The sequence below is a fragment of the Pinus tabuliformis genome, chromosome 6, assembly GCF_031772625.1.
Source record: "Pinus tabuliformis cultivar Carrire ecotype Pingquan chromosome 6, CPIR1, whole genome shotgun sequence".
Lineage (NCBI taxonomy): Eukaryota > Viridiplantae > Streptophyta > Pinopsida > Pinales > Pinaceae > Pinus > Pinus tabuliformis.
Genome location: NC_142292.1, coordinates 81,129,919 through 81,145,989, shown reverse-complemented (window position 1 = coordinate 81,145,989; position 16,071 = coordinate 81,129,919). Strand labels below are relative to the sequence as shown.

Here is a 16,071-nt window from a genome sequence, read left to right as displayed (position 1 = left end):
TCCCCACTAATAATCTCTCAGAGTTACTAACAAACAAACCAAACACAATTACATTTCGATGCCTCTTGGAGTTTCTTTCTTTTGGAGGTGGCTTGCCAAGGAGGGAAGAGATCTTGTATGAAAAGTTTTGCTTCAACATGACCGCATTCTCATGAAACCATTATAGATATTCCCATAAATAGATCTAAGTTTTCAAAATCGCTAGGGAGGTTGAGGAAAAAGGTTGGAATGAAACTAATGTGCTCTAGAATCCCCTAGAAGTGGAATTCAAAATTCCCATGCACCTTCACAGAATGCATGATGAGGAGAGGATGCCAATGACTCTCTTCCTCTGGTAGCCTAAGAAGAGGATATTCCATGCGCCTAGCTAACACAATGTGTTCATCCCCAAGGAGGTGTCCCATAATTGATTTGAATGCCAAACGAAATAGTTAATTTCCAACTCCATGAGTGTAGTATTAAATTGAATGCATGCCCCCTTTCACCAATTATGATTTTCCCCGGTGTGAAATCTCGAGGTGACATGCTTACCTTGCAACCTAGTACACCTCCCATTCAATTTATTTGGTCCATTGGTATCATCTGCCATGTTCATCAACATCCCTTGCTCCCATAAATTAATTGTCAATCACGCAGAGTATAGAAACTGAGTGTGGCTTTCGATGCTTCGGATTGATATGAATGATGACTTAATGGGGTGTGTTGGTACCTCCCTTAGGTGTGTAAGCTGGTGGGAAGGATAAAACACACCTCCCCACCTTTTGCATCCCTACCACTCCATCTAGGGACTTTATAAAGATAATTGTTAATCTTAATCCCACTATGAGAAAAGGAGATGGAGGGACAAGAAAATACTCACTATTAAGTTGCCATTTGTAAATGGCCATATACTATGGTAAAAAAATAAGAGGAAATGCAATCTTTAATAAGATAAATATATTGCAACCATTTTCGTATGCTCATAATTACATTCCCATAAGCTAGGGAGTGTAAAAATCCATTTCCTTTTTTTGTTTTCTATGAATAAATTTAAGGTAAGTCTTTATGAAATATTGGAATGACTAAGCAAACACTAAATTTAAAGATTAAGATATGTGAAAAACAAGTGTGTCTTTTTATTCCTAGGTGACAGAAGGAATGAGCTAACCCAAACAAGTCATAATCAAGAGCGTCAAATTTAAAGATTAAGATATATGAAAAACCAATATGTCTTCTTATTCTTTAGCAAAAGAAAGAATAAGCTAACCTAGACAAGTCATAATCAAGATTTTAATTGCTTGCTCCATGACTAGGTTTAACAACCCTGTGAAAAACTAGTATGTCTTCTTAAGAAAGAGTGAGCTAACTTAGACAAGTCACAATCAATAATTTAATTGATTGCTCCGTGACTATGTTTAACAACGTCGATCATTACCTAACACATAATAAACAAAACAAAATAAGTCTCATTGGATATGTAATTTATTCAAAATCTATTGTTGGCAATGTACAATAATATTTAAATATCAATAATTGGATATTGAATTATTCAAAATTATTTTTGGCAAAGTAGATGGGAAACCACTTAGTTAATTGTGCATAATAATATTAAAATATTAATCATGTAGGTAGTGGTAGTGGAAGGGCCAACCATTGGACTCTAAAAATGTGGTTGCATGTTGCATGATGATAAAACCTTGTTGATGGAAATGATAGGTCTTGAACTAATTAGAGGCATAAACTAACAATTATAAGAAAAAGAACATGTTAATAGACAAATTTAATTTCTTTAATACTGGGGTAAAGGATATGGTGACAAAAACTCAAACATTTTAATAAAAACTTTGATGTCAACAACTATAGTGGGAGTAAATGCATAGCCAAAAGGTACATGGAAGTGAGCATGATGCCAATAAGTCTAAGTCCCATTACAAATTAGAAATAAAAGGTGCATAACTAGCTAGAAATATTTTAAGCAACATAGATTTAAAATTTTGTAAATTTAGCATTTTACAATTACACCAATTACAATTTAACATGATGTTTTTAGAACACTCTAGTATAAGAATAACGTGATGTTTTAGAACACCCAGTATAGGGTTTCGTGGACAATCATATTTATAAAGAATAAAAAAAATAAAGATAATTAAGTATATGAAGAAAACCCTAATCGAGAATAAAAAAATAAAGATAATAAGTATAAGAAGAAAACCCTAATCAGGAATAAAAAGAGTAAAGATATTGAAGTATAAGAAGAAAACCCTAATGCTATAAATAGAAATAATAGGGGAAGAGGAAGAAGAGGTACCTCTTTCTGATTATCAGGAGAAAGATGCGGTACCTCTTTCTGTACCTCACGAGAAATATGCAAAGCTTGATGATGCTCTTAGAACAATGCCCAACTCGGAAAAAGAGTAGTTGTATAAAGCGAGTTGCATTATTTCTCCTAACATTCAAGGCCGAGAAAAGAATGAATGCAAAGAATATATGAGGGACTGCGCGACAACAACTCTTCCTCTGCAAGTTGAAAGTAAGTTATTGAGAAGAAACTCTTCCTCAGTTGAAAGTAAGTTATTGAGAAGAAATTTATCTGTAGAGTAACATATGTATATTGTGATTGTGATTTGGATTTAGATTTTTATCTTGACGATTGAAAAAATAAAAATCTAAATAAAAAAAATTGTATTAAACTTTAGATCTACACATTCTTAGCTCAGATCTTTGCATTATTCGATAAATTCTAAGATCTGCTTTTAGATCTATATGTATATCACATATAGAAATTCATTAGGTCAACATATGTATTAATGGATTCTGGACACACCCACCATCAACTCCTCCCCATAAATTTATGCCTAAAACCCACTAAAAGCTAAACCATATATAAATCTACTAAATTATACCTCATAAATTTGAACGGCTCTTATCTACTCTATTAAGTCTACAAGTTATTAGATCTAACCTGATAAAACTTCATTAAACCCCACACATAGATATTGTTCATTGTAAAAGCAAAAGATATCGTTGATGAGAAAGGAAAGGGATTTCAAACCCGTCGACCCCTCCCGGTGAATCATGAGTATATGGATGACCATACTCGTTTTGCAGTGTCTTGTTTTTTTGAAATTTACTTTTTTTATTTTTGTTTTTTTAATATTTAAATTAGTCAATGGCTAGGTTAGTGTAATGACTTGGCTTGTCCTTTGAAAATGAGAGTGTCATTTACAGGTTTGTTCTTAAATCCCTCTCTCTCTCCATTTACACGATTGTGCGAGTGCCATTTACAGGTTTGTTCGTAAATCCCTCTCTCTCCATTTTACAGGTTTGTTCGTAAATCCCTCTCTCTCCATTTACACAATTGTGCGAGTGCCATTTACAGGTTTGTTCGTAAATCCCTCTCTCTCTCCATTTACACGAAGCACAATCTTGCATACGCGTTTCTATTTTTCAAAATTAGTAAGTCACTCGAGGTTAGTCATTCAGAGACAAAGAAAAATTAGAAACGGAATTAATTCAATTTTATGAATTTTTTTCACTTATAATTTAACTTTTAGAATTTTTTTTACTATTAAATCAATTTTACAATTTTTTTTTTACAAGGAAATTATAATTTTTATTTTTATTTTGTTTACTGATTTTATTTCTTCAATAATTTATACACACGAGTGAGACTACTAGTGCTTATATTGTTAGAATATTGTTGAAGTGGAAGATGCTTACATCACCTCTGTTTCAATGGCTGGCCAAAGAATTGCAACAAAGATGTTAAAATCCTTAGCTATAGCTTGTCAACTTCAAGATGTACTTATGAGGCATTGTACACTATGTGTGAAAATTACAAAAAGACACCTATCTACTTAAGAAGGAGACCCATCAATTTTATAATGTAGGGTCTACATGGCTAAGAGAAGTTGAAAAATACTATAGCAATAATCAAAAGCAAAGTAAAAAACCACATCAGGAAAAAGGCCTTAAAACAAGACTTGAAATCAACTAATAATCAGAGTTTGAATATACTTGTCCTAAATGAAATTTGAGATGAAATGTTGCAGATTCAAGTAAATTGTTGTACTATAATGTTAAATATTATTAATATTTAACACTATTAATATCATTATTTTTCTACCAAACTATTGAGAAGCTGTAATATTATTTTCAGTTTGCTTATATTTAGATTGGAACTCTTTCCAAAATAACTTAGAAAAATGAGTTCTTCCTTTGAAATCAACACTTTTCCGGAAAAAAAAATTAGTTCTTCCTTATTAAAGCATGAAATCAACACTTTTCTTCCTAAAACCTGTTTGTAAGCTTTTACATCAAACATTTCTTTACTGTTATCACCGTTTAAGTCGTTTAATTAATTGTGTGTACATATTTTCTTATTCTCCGTTTCAGGGATTTGAGCTGGAAAACAGAGCCGTTACAATGCTTGAGCAGAGTAATTCCCATACAGCCCGGTACTGAGAGCAGCAGAGTCATTCCCATACAGTTCAGTACTGCGATTCCAGCGCAAGGAAACGAAGAGTCAGAAAGCACCGGAAAATAAAAAGAATACTGTTCAAAAGCTTCCCCAGTGGTTTCGTAAAGGATGGATAAGGGAGATGAATCTGGCGCGACAGCGAGGACACCAATAAAATGGTTGTTTACTTTAGTATTATGTCCAAAAATCTACCGGCTTTCGATTCCCGTCTCTGCGAGAAGTTACATTGTACCTATATTCTGGTGAAAAACCGAAGCCGAAGTATAGATCACTGGAAAGCCAAAAATATGAAGCATTTGCGGCTCCACCATCAACAAATTCATTGATTTTTAAGACTCCCGATTTAAATTCGAGTCCTCAAAGAGTGCCGGGATTGGAATATGTGAATTCTCTTTCCAAATCAAAACAACAACGTCCTGCTTCAGGTATTGTCTCAAATCTAGCGAACGTTGGATCTGTTCTTATCAATGTGATATATTCTTCTGTTGTCTGCATTCTCAAAGAACCTTTTTTTGGCTTGCTACTTGCTACTTCTTACATGTGTAGATGCTGCGTATCAATATATATTAGTATTTAGGATTATTTTGAAAAGATGTTCATGTTTAAAAAGATGGTTGTTTAAAAGATCTGAAACTAGGCTCAAAATTGAGCACTAGGCTGAAAATTGAGCACTTTGCATGGAGAGATTTTGAATTTAGTCCACCGACTGGACTTGGTTATTAATAAAAGCAGTACAATTCAATTCGAGATTGAGAAATATGAAGTATACGAGAGCTTTTGGGTGAATTAGGTTTCTGGGACGACTCTTCACGTTTCGGTTTGAGCAATTAATCCTTCTTGACTTCAGCAAGGAATCGCCTCTAACAAGGAATTGCCTAATACTTGTTACGCCGTAAGGCGTTTCCCTATGAAAAGAACTCCCTCTAATGCCACCTGTCTTTTTGTAAGCCTTTGATTTAAATGTTAGACGATAGAAATCACGTGTACCATCCGAGTTTGGTTTTCTGCTTCCTCGCCCATGTTCCACCCCAAAAGCAGGGAAAAGTTCAGATAATGTGGCACCTTCTGAAGCAGAGGAAGAGCCACGGCACCTTGGGAGCCATTCCCTGAGGTCTGGAGTGGTGATACCAATCCTCGGCCTCCCCCTGGGCTTACAAGAGTGAAACCTTGCTCACCTACTGTCTGTATGAGACCGTTCTTATTTTCTTGTTTGCAGGTAAGTGAACAGTTCTCAATCCAAGTTTGAAGGTGGTTTGAAATGGTTTACCCATAAATCTCTTAGCTCCAAGTCATCTGCAAGATTGAAATCATGGTTGCTAGTCAAGATGGATTTCTTCTTTTACAGCAGTGTTTGGTATTGAATTTCCTCAGTCTATCCAAGATTTATGAGCTGTGCAATCAATCAATTAAAGGAATTTCTGATTTGATCCTTACATTTGTACCATAATAATCTTATCTTGTGTTAATGATGAAACATACGTAGATTAACTCTGAACTCAATTATTATGCTTTCAGATTTGGCTAGGACTAAAGGAAAAGGAAACCACTGTTTGATGTGTTGAATCTAAGTTTGTCTATTTTGTTATCCACCAATTTCCCATTTCAAGTACTTTAGTGTGTCGCTACTGCTGTTTATGGCCTCAAACTTGATAATGCTGGGCTCCTAAAAAAACTGTTTGTCTGCTCAGATCTCTATACTGTCATTAGATGAAGAGACTGGCTTTCACAATACAGGAAATGCAGTCATCTCTTCATGAAAGCAATGATGGGAGTGAGCCAATTCATGAAATATGTGGAAGTCCATTACTGTCATCAGCATCTACTTACTCCAGTGATGATTCTGATAGTCCACATATTACCCCCCGGATTGGAGATAATTATGAAGTCAAAGTATCACCATTTAAGCTGCAAATAGGCTGTGATCAACTGGGAATAAATTACAGTAAGGACTATAAGGATGACAAGGCTGATGAATTTGAGCTACTGTTTGTGGAGGGATTACCTGTGCCAGTAATGCAGATAAGTTGTTTTTCACCTTTTGGAAATGGAAGACTCTCAGATAATGAGTTCCCTTCAAAGCAGTCTTCCCCAGTTGGAGCCATAAAAAAGGATTGTGAATTGTGTCAGGTTGATTTATCTGAACTGGAAAATGATCAATGTACCCATGTGATCAGTAACAGTGGCCTACTCAGAGAAGACCATATGAATATTACAGGTTTGAAGACAGATTTCTCAAGACCAGAGGACACCCTGACAGAATCTAATGTGGCAGCTAATACTGTGCTTGATACTTCTTCCTATTGTGATGGGCATCGAAGAAAAAGGGGCAGGGTTGGTTGCAAGATGGTCAAGAAGATAAAAGTTGGTTTTTTGGACTTACACAAGCACTGCATTGATTCCAATTGCCAGGTTCAGCATAAAGGAATACATAATATGGGGGAAGACGCAAGCTCAAAAGGTTACATGATAGTGCCTGGCAGCCCGAGTGCATCCTGGAGTAAAAGTGAGGAAGATTTATTCATACTTGGGCTGTATACTTTTGGGAAAAATCTTAAAGCAGTGAAAAGATTTGTGGAAACTAAAGAAATGGGGGATATATTAGCACACTATTACGGCAAGTTCTTCAATACAGAGTCATATTGCAGATGGGCAGAATCTAGAAAGACAAGAAGTAGAAAGTGTATCCAAGGCCAGCGCATTTTCTCTGGATGGCGGCAAAAGGAATCGTTGGCACGCCTTTTTCCTGACATACCTGAGCATTTGAAACATGAGATCCCAGAGGTAAAGTTTTCTCGTCAAAAATTCAATTTGTTGTGTAAACATAAAAATGGTATGCTGTCGTTAATAATACAGCAATAGATTTAACCTAACTGATACATATGAACTGAATTTCATAATCCAGTTGGATCAGATTAATCTTCTTGGTTCTGCAATAGATTTAACCTAAATGACAAATTAACCTATGATGAGAAACATGTGGACAGCATTAAAAAAAGTGAACTCAATTCTTTGAGTAAGAAGAGTTGCTTTTTAAAATCTGCGTTATGAACTTTAAGGAATTTTCTTGCGTAGGCACATGCTGCTCCCTTGTATGTTGCCCAAAATCACGTGTACCATCCGATTAAAATCTGGTATGATTCAGTTACGGAGATTTTCTTATGGCATCAATTCTGCAGGTTCTTTTGAGCTAGGCGTTACGGGTACTCCAACCGTTTGACAAAAATAGCCTTCATGGGAGCCCGGAAAAGGCTCTCTTACAGCGGTCTTGATTCATTCTCTTCTGCAGATGGGGGTTTGGTTTTCTGCTTCCTCGCCCATGTTCCACCCCAAAAGCAGGGAAAAGTTCAGATAATGTGGCACCTTCTGAAGCAGAGGAAGAGCCACGGCACCTTGGGAGCCATTCCCCAATCCTCGGCCTCCCCCTGGGCCTACAAGAGTGAAACCTTGCTCACCTACTGTCTGTATGAGACCGTTCTTATTTTCTTGTTTGCAGGTAAGTGAACAGTTCTCAATCCAAGTTTGAAGGTGGTTTGAAATGGTTTTCCCATAAATCTCTTAGCTCCAAGTCATCTGCAAGATTGAAATCATGGTTGCTAGTCAAGATGGATTTCTTCTTTTACAGCAGTGTTTGGTATTGAATTTCCTCAGTCTATCCAAGATTTATGAGCTGTGCAATCAATCAATTAAAGGAATTTCTGATTTGATCCTTACATTTGTACCATAATAAGCTTATCTTGTGTTAATGATGAAACATACGTAGATTAACTCTGAACTCAATTATTATGCTTTCAGATTTGGCTAGGACTAAAGGAAAAGGAAACCACTGTTTGATGTGTTGAATCTAAGTTTGTCTATTTTGTTATCCACCAATTTCCCATTTCAAGTACTTTAGTGTGTCGCTACTGCTGTTTATGGCCTCAAACTTGATAATGCTGGGCTCCTAAAAAAACTGTTTGTCTGCTCAGATCTCTATACTGTCATTAGATGAAGAGACTGGCTTTCACAATACAGGAAATGCAGTCATCTCTTCATGAAAGCAATGATGGGAGTGAGCCAATTCATGAAATATGTGGAAGTCCATTACTGTCATCAGCATCTACTTACTCCAGTGATGATTCTGATAGTCCACATATTACCCCCCGGATTGGAGATAATTATGAAGTCAAAGTATCACCATTTAAGCTGCAAATAGGCTGTGATCAACTGGGAATAAATTACAGTAAGGACTATAAGGATGACAAGGCTGATGAATTTGAGCTACTGTTTGTGGAGGGATTACCTGTGCCAGTAATGCAGATAAGTTGTTTTTCACCTTTTGGAAATGGAAGACTCTCAGATAATGAGTTCCCTTCAAAGCAGTCTTCCCCAGTTGGAGCCATAAAAAAGGATTGTGAATTGTGTCAGGTTGATTTATCTGAACTGGAAAATGATCAATGTACCCATGTGATCAGTAACAGTGGCCTACTCAGAGAAGACCATATGAATATTACAGGTTTGAAGACAGATTTCTCAAGACCAGAGGACACCCTGACAGAATCTACTGTGGCAGCTAATACTGTGCTTGATACTTCTTCCTATTGTGATGGGCATCGAAGAAAAAGGGGCAGGGTTGGTTGCAAGATGGTCAAGAAGATAAAAGTTGGTTTTTGGACTTACACAAGCACTGCATTGATTCCAATTGCCAGGTTCAGCAGAAAGGAATACATAATATGGGGGAAGACGCAAGCTCAAAAGGTTACATGATAGTGCCTGGCAGCTCGAGTGCATCCTGGAGTAAAAGTGAGGAAGATTTATTCATACTTGGGCTGTATACTTTTGGGAAAAATCTTAAAGCAGTGAAAAGATTTGTGGAAACTAAAGAAATGGGGGATATATTAGCACACTATTACGGCAAGTTCTTCAATACAGAGTCATATTGCAGATGGGCAGAATCTAGAAAGACAAGAAGCAGAAAGTGTATCCAAGGCCAGCGCATTTTCTCTGGATGGCGGCAAAAGGAATCGTTGGCACACCTTTTTCCTGACATACCTGAGCATTTGAAACATGAGATCCCAGAGGTAAAGTTTTCTCGTCAAAAAAATAAACGTAAAAATGGTTGCTGTCATACAGCAATAGATTTAACCTAACTGATACATATGAACTGAATTTCATAATCCAGTTGGATCAGATTAATCTTCTTGGTTCTGCAATAGATTTAACCTAAATGACAAATTAACCTATGATGAGAAACATGTGGACAGCATCATTAATTTTGTAAGTAATTTATTGCAATTTTTTGATGGGAACGGGATGATAAAGGAACATCAAATTTATGCTAATTCCTAACCTGTCAAAACTTTATAATTATCTAATATGGCAGATGAAAAACTACTCTAAGGACGTAACTGAAGTTGAGGTTAAACCAGATGCTTCTTGGTATCCAAAGGTTGAAGGTTCTGCCAGTCTCCGTGAGCATTGGCATCAGCCAGATAGATCAATGATTATCTCAATTGGAAAAATTACACATCAGCAGGGAAACTTGAACCATATTAAATGTGAGAGTATTGCCTTTAAAAATTGGAATAAAGAGGAATTGAGATGGTATCCAAAGCTCGAAGGTTATGCCTGGCTCTATGAGCCTTGGCATCGGCCAGATAGATCGATCATTATTTCAATTGAAAAATTACACATCAACAGGCAAACTTGAACCAGGTTAAATGTGAGGGTATATTTGAAAGTCAGTTGCCTTTAAAAATTGGAATAAAGAGGAATTGAGATAGTTATTTGGGATTAGGTGGTGCTATCTTATCATCTACAGCAAATACTATGCCATGGATGGAAAAAGGGGAATACAAAAATCGTGCGAGCCATCAGCTACAGTGCGACGGATACAAATGGAGATGATGAAGATCCAAGTATTAATCAAGAAGGAAGTGAGAACCTTGTCAGGGAATATAAAAACTGTGCCAGCCATCAACTACAGTGCAAATGATACAAATGGAGATGATGAAGATCCAAGTATCAATCAGGAAGAAAGTGGAAGTGAGAACCTCGACTTTTCAACAAATAACGATGCCAGGTTTTGACTCTTCATTCTTGAGACGTAATCAGACTTTACAGAGAATTTCCAAGCATGTTTGTTCTGAACTCCAAAAGGACTCTGAGCTAATAGTTCTAAGTGATTCAGAGGAAGAGAATGCGAATGATGTAAACATTGGTTAATCTATTGTTTCAGTTTTTGCTATTTCGGATACTTTGTGTCACGGTGTAGAGTACCATTGAATTCCTATGAAGGTTTGCAGGAGGATTCACAGTTTGATTGCATTGGTATTACCTAAACCTTCATTCATCCGCACTTATTGGATCCTTTTCTGAAGTGATTTTGATCCAGCATAGCATCAACGCTCCACTTGGTTATATTGGTGCTAATAGTGGTGAGTTCAATTTGTCAAATTGGTCCCCGTGCCCTCAGAATGTAGCATTTCATTTCTTTGGTACAAATCCAGATGTTTCAGGTACCTCAGTGTGCATATGTGGTACTTCTGACTCTTGTCAATATGTATGGTTTATTGGCTTCACAGCTGTAGGAGAACACAAGGGTGGGACCAACAATCCCTGTCAGCAGCCGTTCGTTAGATTCTTCCCTGTGTTCCTTATACACTTCTTCCATATTCAAGCACAGCCTGCACAAGCATATGTTCAAACTGATTATGGAGACCTGTAATCACATGTGACGATGTACAGACTAATTGGATTTCACTCAGTTTATGTAGCAGTAACAACTTGGGTAAGCCAGGTTTCAAGGAACCTGCTGCAGGAACACAGTGTAGATGTCTCTACGCGCATTGTGGAGAGGAATCAGAAAATTCCTACTGTGCTTTGCTTAACTTCATAATGGAAGCATATTTTTATCGTGACAAATAATTTCCCTATGACTGGACTTTGAACACAAAACCAACTCTCAACAAATATGAAGGGGCCTTAATTGTGTTTTGTTTTCTTATTATTCTTGCATGATGGATAAATCTGGAAAAGCTTATTGCTTCCAGAGGAGATGTTATCACGTGAAACAAATTTAAATATATATAAATATATATAGACCATGTAATTAACTTGTCAACACCTCATTCTAGCTATAAAACTTGTGAACATTTCATTTCTCAAAAATATTAAATTTGTTTTATCTATCTGGTAAAAAATCATATAAGGTTATTTGCCAAAATCTGAAAACACAATCAAATGTGGCATGAAATATTGGAATAGTTACAAAACTAAAATATTGCCTACAAACATTAAGTAAATTGACATCATGGTTAAATGTGTTTTTGTGAGGTAATTAGTATTATATATATAAATTAATCAAATTAATATGATAGTTAAAAATATTTTTATGGGAATTAAATTTTCTTAAAGTAAAACCAATAAGTATTTCTGAAATATAAATCATGTTATATGATATGATAGTTAAAATGCTCTCTTGTGAGGTAAGTAAAAATTAATTGGTATCTAATATATATAAATTATGTAAATTATAAATGTTTTTGTCTAAGTTAAAAGCAAATGTTTAATGATAATAATATTTTAAAGGGAAAACAATGCTTCAATAAATTGTGTAAATAGATATTATTGTTAAAATGTATCTGTGTGAGATTTTTTTTTATCAAAGTAAGAAATAATGAATATTTAAAGATTAAGATCATTATTAGAAATATGAGTGTATAATATGGATGCGTAATTTAATTAAACTCAAATTATTCAAATTTGTAAACTATAATCCATTATAAGAAAAGAGGAAAATTAATGAAGAATAATTTAAATGTTATTCAAATTTGTAAACTATAATCCATTATAAGAAAAGAGGAAAATTAATGAAGAATAATTTAAATGTAAAACAAAGTTACGTTATTTTAGATAATTGAAACCAACCTAGATCCATCTTAAATATGGATTTATAAGTGTTGAGAGGATCAAATCTCTCCATGTGAAAACCTCTTTTTAAGTGCAAATCTCTGGAGTGCAAAACTTGAGGAAATGTCATCTCTTGAGGTGAAACCCTCTTTCTGAGTGCAAATCTTTGGAGTGCAAAACTTGAGGAAATGTTCGCACCTTGAGAGATTTCATCTCTCTTGGCGCTTGATAGAGCTAGATTTAAAATGGATCTAGGTTGGTAAATAATCAAAACCAATTCCAATATCAAACAAATCTAGTGTAATACTCTAGCTTGAAGGGGCCCTATAGGAAATGGGTCTTACAACCAAGTTATATGGAACACTTATTTCATCAACAAGCTCAATATGTCAATACACACAACATCCAGATGTATCATAATTATTCTTGAGGTTGATATTAGTTATACCATCAGGGAATCCACCCATTGAAAGCCTTGAAATAGACTAAAGAAGTAGAACTAGTTGAGGATTGGTGAGAAGAAAAACAACATCCCAACTATAAGCTCAATAGCATAAATTGTGTTTAAGCCAAATAAATCATTCAATGAAGATGCTTTTTGGGACAGAATTGTGCACAAAATTCCTTTGCACTTAGTCAATTTGAAGAAAATTGGGTTGTTTGATGATGTTGTAAGGTGGCTGCCACATTCCTAATGTTTACAGGTTAATACCAGTACATAGTTTGTCTATGTATCAACAATTTGTCCAAAGAGTACTTTCCCTTCAACTCATATATAAATCAAATTTCTGTAGAATAGTATAGTAACAGAATCTAAAATTCTCCATGGATTATTCCTCTAGAAACAAAGGCAACACTAGGAATACAAATGGTCCTCTTAATTAGCAAAACCAATATATATGTAACTGGAAGGTGTGATTTTATTTCATTCTTCAAATACTGGTTTCTTTTTATTTCTTTCTTTTGACACCTAATCCTCATGATTGGGTGAATATAATGTAAATAGATAAATAAGTAATATGAACAGTCATCAGGAGATGAACTGAACAGTCTTTTCCTCATGTATTTAAGGAAGACCTACTTGAAGGAATAAACACGAATCATTTTTGCCTTAAGGAGTTACTGCCTAGCTTGACATGGTATCAGAGCCAACTCCATTTTTTTAGCTTTTATGCCCTTTGTAACTCCCTATTATGCTCCTCTGCTCTCCATTCAAAAGCGTTGTCCATACGTTGCTCCATAAACGTTGGTGCCCATACGTTGCTCCATAATACGCTGCATACAAAGTGCTGTCCATAAATGTTGCATACTGAACGCTGCTCCATGCACTGGCTTGAACGCTGCTCCACGCAGTGACCTGAACGTTGCTGCCACGTTCCTCTGCTACAACGCCAGAAGCGTTCCTTTGCATCTTGTTTTTCCATACGCTGCTCACTTCCTATGCACTGTTTCCCATATCTCTGCTCTCATTATATTTTATTGGAAACATACAAAACCTCTTAGGGTTTTTCATGAGAATGGGTTCTTCCTCCTTCAAAACCTCTGAGTTCATCGTGTCTGTTGTGCCCATTTTGTTTTACTGTTTGTTCTTCCCAGTCTTCACTACACACTAAATACTCTCATTCCACCGCACAAAGGTTTCACCGGAGGCTTCACCATATCCAGGAGAGGGTTGCGTGGGGAATCCCTAGAGCTTCCAGACCTGTGCTGCGAAGCGTGAGTGCCAAAAGCTGCAGAAGGTCCTGCGATTCTGTTTTGAAACTGTGCGCGTTGGTAAGACTTTGTATTAGTACAAACGAGGTCTTGCGTTCAAACCGTTGGCCTCCATACATAGGTGAACACTGCTACACTATTACGTTGGCTTTCTTAGTATTCACCTTGCGCAACAAATGTTGTTCCTCCACCACATTGCGCAGCAAATGTTGAGCACTGCTCTCCGTCCACAGTGTAATATGTTGAAATAACACTTTTGTTTTCGATGTCCGTTGTGACCTGACACCATATATATCTCCGCTATAAATGACTCCCGTATAATGAATCTCAGTAACCAGAGAAGCCAATTTTGTGATGACAACCGGTCGCTTTACTTTGGATTTGATTATATCTCTACCGGATCTCACTGTTCTCATAATGTTGGCTGATAAATTCAAGAAATTAAAATTTTCCAATTTTTTGAGCTGACATCGGACCCACCTGTTACTTGAAAGAGATAACAAAGTCTTCAAATTACAAATTTTCCATTTTCTGAAAAATAAATATGGTTATTACTTCACTAAATAACGACTGGAATCTTTGAATTTAAACATCCTGCGTTGAAACTGTCATACCTCCTCCATATTGCTACCATAACTTCATTTTTCAGAATATTGCTACTACAGTGCATTTTTTTCCAGCAGAAGTATTTTTCTATCAACAGAAGTATTTTTCTATCATCAAAAGTATTTTTTTACAATATGCATTCAATCATATCCATGGTGGGAATAGTTCTCACTGGAAAGGAGAACTATCCTAAATGGTCCTGGATGATAAAACACACCCTCATTTTCAATGAGTTGTGGAAAGGAGTGTGTGTCAGAAACGAAGATAATGAATCAGTACATCCTACCTCAGACAAAGAGCTCATCATTTGGGAAAACAAGAACAACAAAGCTTATGTATTAATCATAGCATTTATAAATGAAGAGGTGAGTGGCCATATTTTGTCATGTTCAACTGCCTTTGAAGCCTTACAAAAGCTAAAAGAACTCTATGACTCACATTCTACACTTGAAGTTGTTTAACTCATGATTAAACTCTTCATCTTGAACTGCAAAATAATGATCTTCTTGCTCTTGCATCTGAAGTAAAGTCTATAATGCATGATATTAAATCCACTAAGGTTGAATTGGATATTCCTCTTATCGCTTTTCTCAAGGCAATTAATCCTACTTACTCCAATTATCTTGAGTCATTGCAAACAAATGATAATCTCAAAGATATCACCTTTGACTCTCTTGTGAAAAAGTTTGCTGAAAGAGAGAAAGCTTTTGGAAAGAAGACAACCCCTGAATCTTCTAAAGAGGCTGTGTGCCTTGCTCATAAAGAAGAGCATCTTGCTCAAGATTCTTCAAGAGGAAGAGGTGGTCGAAGAGGAAAAGGAAGATATTTTAGAGGCAGGGGGCAGACACTCTTAAGGAGAAAAGGCAGATTTGCACTGCATTCGTTGCAAAAGAAATGGATCATATGATGCCTCTACATGCAAGCTATCATGGGACAAAATTGAGCAACAAAAAAACCAACATAAAGGTAAAACTGATGATACAGGCAAACGTAAAGCACTTGAATCCGCTCACTATGTTGTGGCACAATGTAACATTGGAGTAAATGAAGATTTATTTAATGCTTCACTTGCTTCTTGGAAAAATGATTGGTTGCTTGATTCAGGAGCAACCTACCACATGACTCATAGAAAAGATCTTTTTGAAGAATTTACAGACAATGTTGATGGAGCAGTATACTTTGCAGACCAATAAAAAATCAAGCCATCAGGGCTTGGCACAATCAGGGTTAAACTGCCTGGTCTTCTAGACTTTCTTCTACATCATGTTATATATCTCCCACAGCTCAAGAGAAACTTGCTGTCCTTGGTCTACATCTGCCAACAAGGTCACTCCATTCATATGTTTGATGGCAAGCTTGAGGTAAGAAAAGCATCTGACCACTCACTTGTCATGAGGGGAATAGAA

General features: G+C 36.0%; 2 protein-coding genes across 6 annotated transcripts in view; both read left to right on the top strand.

Moving 5' to 3' along the window:
* The first annotated feature begins 4,375 nt into the window (after window positions 1-4,375).
* The window catches only part of LOC149257360 (uncharacterized), a 40,094-nt gene continuing 28,398 nt past the window's right edge, over window positions 4,376-16,071 (top strand). The window contains exon 1 of one of the 3 annotated variants that reach the window (XR_016256722.1): window positions 4,376-4,884. The gene's annotated coding sequence lies outside the window, so the exon portion shown is untranslated. The remainder of the gene's footprint in view (window positions 4,885-16,071) is intronic. The other 2 variants (XM_089414126.1, XR_016256724.1) reach the window with 2 other exon arrangements.
* On the top strand, window positions 5,438-10,672 carry LOC149257361 (uncharacterized). 3 transcript variants are annotated; one of them, XM_089414134.1, is made up of 5 exons: window positions 5,438-5,675; window positions 6,148-7,240; window positions 7,532-7,952; window positions 8,425-9,516; window positions 9,819-10,672. In XM_089414134.1, the coding sequence occupies exons 2-3, from the start codon at window positions 6,167-6,169 to the stop codon at window positions 7,643-7,645; spliced, it is 1,188 nt and encodes a 395-aa protein (XP_089270260.1). In that variant the 5' UTR covers window positions 5,438-5,675; window positions 6,148-6,166; the 3' UTR covers window positions 7,646-7,952; window positions 8,425-9,516; window positions 9,819-10,672. The 3 variants fall into 3 exon arrangements, with proteins under 3 accessions (XP_089270260.1, XP_089270265.1, XP_089270263.1); XM_089414139.1 differs by having other exon boundaries at window positions 5,439-5,675; window positions 7,636-7,952; XM_089414137.1 differs by lacking the exon at window positions 7,532-7,952 and having other exon boundaries at window positions 5,439-5,675.

Coding starts and splice junctions, on each gene's coding strand:
- LOC149257361 (XM_089414134.1), top strand. CDS start 6,167: ATGAAGAGACTGGCTTTCACAATACAGGAAATGCAGTCATCTCTTCAT. Junction 7,241..7,531: donor TGAAACATGAGATCCCAGAG/GTAAAGTTTTCT, acceptor TTTCTTGCGTAG/GCACATGCTGCTCCCTTGTA.